Source organism: Montipora foliosa, chromosome 1, assembly GCF_036669935.1.
Source record: "Montipora foliosa isolate CH-2021 chromosome 1, ASM3666993v2, whole genome shotgun sequence".
NCBI lineage: Eukaryota > Metazoa > Cnidaria > Anthozoa > Scleractinia > Acroporidae > Montipora > Montipora foliosa.
This window is the reverse complement of record NC_090869.1, coordinates 33,895,996-33,900,995: the sequence shown is the minus strand read 5'-3', so window position 1 is coordinate 33,900,995 and position 5,000 is coordinate 33,895,996. Positions and strand designations below refer to the sequence as shown.

Below are 5,000 nucleotides of genomic sequence, written 5' to 3'. Positions count from 1 at the left end.
CTGTACGTACAGACGGAGGGTCGTTCGTTGACGTCATAACCAAACCAAAATTTCTCGCATCGATGGGTTACCATAATTGTTTAACCATCGTGGTCCCCGCGTACGCTTTCGGCCCCTGCCCCAGCTACCTATACTTTGATTAGGAAAAAACGTTACCGGCTTGTGACAATCCAGCTATTAAGCATTTTGCCTTGGCCAGTCAGTACACACATTGAAAGACGAAAGTGAATAGTCAAAGTGATAGTCAATCGCCATGCAGCGGCTTCCTTCTGTATACATGTACAAGCTTGCTATGTTGGCTTCAAAGTCGGTTGTACTCGCACTGCGTTTTGAATTCTTTCGCGTACTTTAAAAGCACCTCGGCAGCTTCGGGTGACCAGGCAAACTTTTTAGATTTTTTTGGCGCTACTAGATCGCTTGTAGGCTTATAGCTTTTCTTTTGGCGGTCTTCTGACTGTTGTTGTTTGGACGCTGGCTCATCGAAGGCGTCGAAGAAATCGGAGGCGCTCTTCTATATTACTCCCATCACTTTGATGCTCATTTGCGATAGCTTCTGCTTGATATCTTCGGAGATATATTAAAATTCAGCTTGGCAGCGAGGCCTAGAGGACAAAAAACAATACAGGAGGGTCACCCTACTAGTAAGGTGACCCTCCTAGGAAGGTGACCCTATCTCCATGTAAACAGGCCCTTATTGCGAAAAGAATAATTAGATTTGTCCTCGAATCAAGCAAAATAAAGCGGTCTACTCGGAATATGAAACTATAAAGTCGTGTCCATTGCGCCTCTGGTCTGTTTGTGGTTATTATTGATTTGGAGAATACCATTCTGTTAGCAAACCATGCTTATTTTCATTTACCTTTCTCAGAAAGGGTAAGAAACAGAGTATTTTCGACAAAAAAATGACGCTTACTCCGTTTGCCGGTTTTCAGCTTATCATTCGTCGCCGTGGTGAAGTTTTGAGTGGTGAATGTGAAATGAGCTATGTACATCACCTCCTCTCTCGTGTCCCCGAGGATCTGCCTGATTACATCGACGAACTTGTCACTGAAGCTCATGCGCTATTTCGTAAATTTCCACCTGAAAAACTTGTCGGGGCTGTGGAGCGCTATCTCAAAGAAAGGTCAGTATGCTAAAATTTGTTGTTGTTGTTGTTGGACTGTAGCATGGTTCTCAAAAAAAAGATCTTTAAATATCAATTTAGGTTGCACCAAATACATGCAGTATGCTTTGAGAAACTGCATCCTCCTAGCTTCGTATCTTTTTTCCGAAGTTTGTTTCGCTTGCTAATTGGTCATTTTAGAATCCTTCGTAAATTTGATGCTTTTACCTTTGACTTTGGTGTGTCTTCATGTAGCAAACATCAGTTTACAGTTTTGTCTGGTTTTCGCCTTTAATGCTGCTGAAGCAAACCGGCAAGAGGCATGGTGACATCAAAAGCTGCAGTGCAGAACCATCTAAGGAGGGGCATCCTGGACAAAAAAGCAATTGGACTGACTGTGACTTTGCCATTGGATCGTATCCACGTTCCCTTAAATCGTACTTATGTTCCATTGGATCGTATCTACGTGCCAATGGATCATTAGCTCGTACCTGTGTTTTTTGGATCATATCTCTGTTCCATTATTCATTAGCTCGTAGTGAGCTCGTACTATAGTAAGTATGTCATACTGTAAATGTCATCCATTGGTTCATTTCTCTTATGGCATTCGGCTGATCTGTAAGCAATTGGATCGGCCTTTTTCGTTTAATCATATACCACTGAGGAAATAGTGTTTCATTGCTATGGTTCGGTCGAAGTCTGTATTTTGTCAGCGGTTAAACAAGAGAGACCACTGAGGCCCGGTTGAGGAGTGTTCATGTTGAGAAAGAGAACTTACTGTTAAATGACGAGTAGTTCGAGATCCAGAGCCAACATATGTTGAAAGGTGTTAACGGGTCTGTTTGACTCCTGCCATTCGCAAGCGTTGTTTTTTTGATCTTCTGTCGTCAAAGTTTAGCTCTGACCAATGGTACATAGACGGATACGATCAAATGGAACACAAGTACGACCTAGTGGAACGTGCAATACGATCCAGTGGGACACAAGTCACAGTCCAATTGCATTTTTGTGGAGGATGCCCCTCCATAACCATCCCCCTCGCCGGTTCGGCTGTGAAACGCTTCACGGTTAATTACTTGAAGCTTGATTAGGAAAAATTTAACTGTTATCATTTATTAATCAATAAATCTTTATTTAACTGACCTGTACTTTTGGGAGCTCATAGTCAGTGGAAGCCTGGCATCTTGTGGGGCTGTCCTGCGTCTGCGCATTGTCAGTGATATCATGATTAAGCAGCTGGCCGAAAAAAACAAAACAAAACAAAACATTTGAATTGCTATAAGGCCGCGTCTTTTTGAGAGTTCACGTTCAAGTTGGCATTCTTTGTCGTCATAGTCATTATGGGCGGCAATGGCGTCTAAGGGAATGTCACCGGAAAGCACTTAAAGTTATTGTTTTCTTTTGGAGAGACATCCAGGAATGAACCAAAATGCAAGTGTGTACGGCGATTGTAGATCCTCATCAATTTTTTTTTCGTAGTATTTTAATTCCTCTTGAAATCGACGTTGCTTAGGCTTCTTAATGATTCTCAGGCTAGTATGATGGTGATGTGTCTGGTGATGATTGACCTACCCAATTTTATCGTCTAAATTTTGTTTGATCGTCGGTTTGCTTTTCCTTAGAGGCCCGTAGTTTTTCTTCAATGATGACCTCTTTTTCTTTGAAATAACTAACTAGTACAGTGTAGCGCCAATGCAAAGGAATAACAATTGACTTTTGGTTTATTGGTCTCTTTTAACTTTATTACTTAATTTATTCGTAGCTATATAAGTAAACTCTGTGTACATACTTTTTTCCCCTGAGTTCTGTATGCGTCGTTTCTACGAGCTGTTACCGTTCATCTTCTGTGAAGTTTTGCTTTTTATTCGCCACAGTTATGTAACTAAGTATATTCATCTCGTTCGTTTTGTACATTTTCATTGCTGTTAGGTTGCGTACATTTGACTTAATTTCTGTTTTTTTTCAGTTGATATCTTTTTCCACCATATTTGATCACAATTCGGTTGAGTTTATGACGTCATCGCTTGGCTGATTTGCGTATTTTGAAAACTTGAATATCTGTGGAACAAAAAGAGATATTTAAAAGTAGTAAACAGCATTCTTCTTCTCGTACAGACTACATGTTTATATCTGTAAATGGCTTAGATAGGAAACATGCGAATTTTGTCATAGTAGTACTTTAAGTTCGCTGCTCGTTCACTTCACCCTCACAGCGCCCAACCTCTCCAATGTCATTGCCTTCCTTCAGTGCCCGCTGTTGTAATGACTAAGATCTCATTTTGCCTTTCATTCTAGCACGGCAATTGCCAAACACTATCAGTTTCTTAGAGAGTCAGAGGACCAGAGACCTGACTCTGTTTTACGGCAACGAAGAAAACAACTCTTATCTTACGCAAACAATGAAGTTTTTCCGGATTTTCAGACGCCCGCTCAAGACAACAGCTACACGAAGCTCGCCGTATGGACGTTAACTGCTTCTGTGGGAACTCTAGCGCTTTATGTGTTGAGCACTGCCAAACGATGGATTTAATGCGGTAATCGCTACCTGCCTGTTGTGTGAGCCAGTCGGGAAAGACGTCTGCGAGATATTCAGCTTTGTCTCGTAATCCTATCCAGGTGATCTGGTGACGTAATTTGAAGAACTGGGAAGAACAATTTTAACGCCGTATCCCACAACCGCGTGCGGGCTTAGGTGTTGTTTCCAAACTCCCTGCAGTATTGCCATCGCCAAAACTCAACAGATCATTACGTGTCTACCACATTTTCTGTTACTGAATGAACATTCAAGTGGACCCGACGAGTTCTAACCTCGCTTCTGCCAAGTTGAATTCGAAAATAAGGCCGCGCGCGGTTGTGGGATACGGTGTATAATTTTTCTCCCCAGTCCTCCGAAATACGTCACCAGATCACCTGGATACAGTAGCCCGTAGGACAACTGTCCCACTGGCTTTTTAATTGCATCTCATGACGTAACTTTATTTTCCCGTCATGATTTAGGGGGTGCACTTTCTTCCCACTTGGTTGTTAATGTCATCGTTTTCGTTGGCATTATCGTTATGATATATTGTCGGTTCAGTTTTTATATGTTTTTTGTTGTTGCATTCTATGAGAATTTGAATCAGATTATGGAATTTATCATAGTTAGCAAAATGAAATAAATTATTATACTATCGCTTCCCTTGGCAAAAACATCAAATACCCTTAATTGCTGCTGAAATATTACGTTACAAAGCATTTATAGTATAGATTTTTAGATAGCTCCTAAGCTCGTAATAAAATAATGGAAAATAAAATTAGGGGAATCACAGGAACCTGACTCTGGAGCAGTTGGTCCATTTTATTTGCGATCGAATATGTTGCATAATAAATAAGAAAAGTTTATTTCTCAACGTTTAAGCCTAACCGTTCATTCGTTAGCTAAGGATATGTGAATAACTATTATTTCTATTCATAAGTAAAAAGATGCTTTCGAGTCCTCAAGTCCTGCAGACGTGAGGAATTGTTTACAAATTACCCCAGCATAGCCTATCACAAAATGGCATGGCTTACTATTAAGAAACACTGATTACATTTTCTTTCTCACGGCAACATGATGATTTTCCTTTAATTAGGGAGCTTACGAAACGACGACGCCGATGGCAACGACGACGCTACAAAACAATAGGTTTAGTGAGCAAAAACGATGGCTCTGCACGCTCTGCACGTGCGTTTTACATTTTGGTACATTTCTTTGCCGTCATCTCCTAAATGACGACGTGAAATGACCAAATTCAAGTTTCTGTGGAGGACGTTAGCACATGACGATGAATTTTCAGTTCTGCTCTACGCTTCCAACCCGCTCATACCAGTTTAATTACTCACCAGTTACTACACATTTTTAACGCGAAACGACATGAAA

At 40.9% G+C, this 5,000-nt stretch overlaps 1 protein-coding gene across 1 annotated transcript in view; it reads left to right on the top strand.

The window, feature by feature from the left end:
- LOC137997237 (TBC1 domain family member 20-like) overlaps positions 1-5,000 on the top strand; it is a 26,410-nt gene that overhangs the window by 21,229 nt on the left and 181 nt on the right. The window contains exons 8-9 of the mRNA XM_068843114.1: positions 933-1,123; positions 3,398-5,000. The exon at positions 3,398-5,000 is cut by the window's right edge and continues 181 nt beyond it. Of these exons, the coding sequence (XP_068699215.1) occupies positions 933-1,123; positions 3,398-3,632 (426 nt within the window). The 3' untranslated portion in view covers positions 3,633-5,000. The remainder of the gene's footprint in view (positions 1-932; positions 1,124-3,397) is intronic.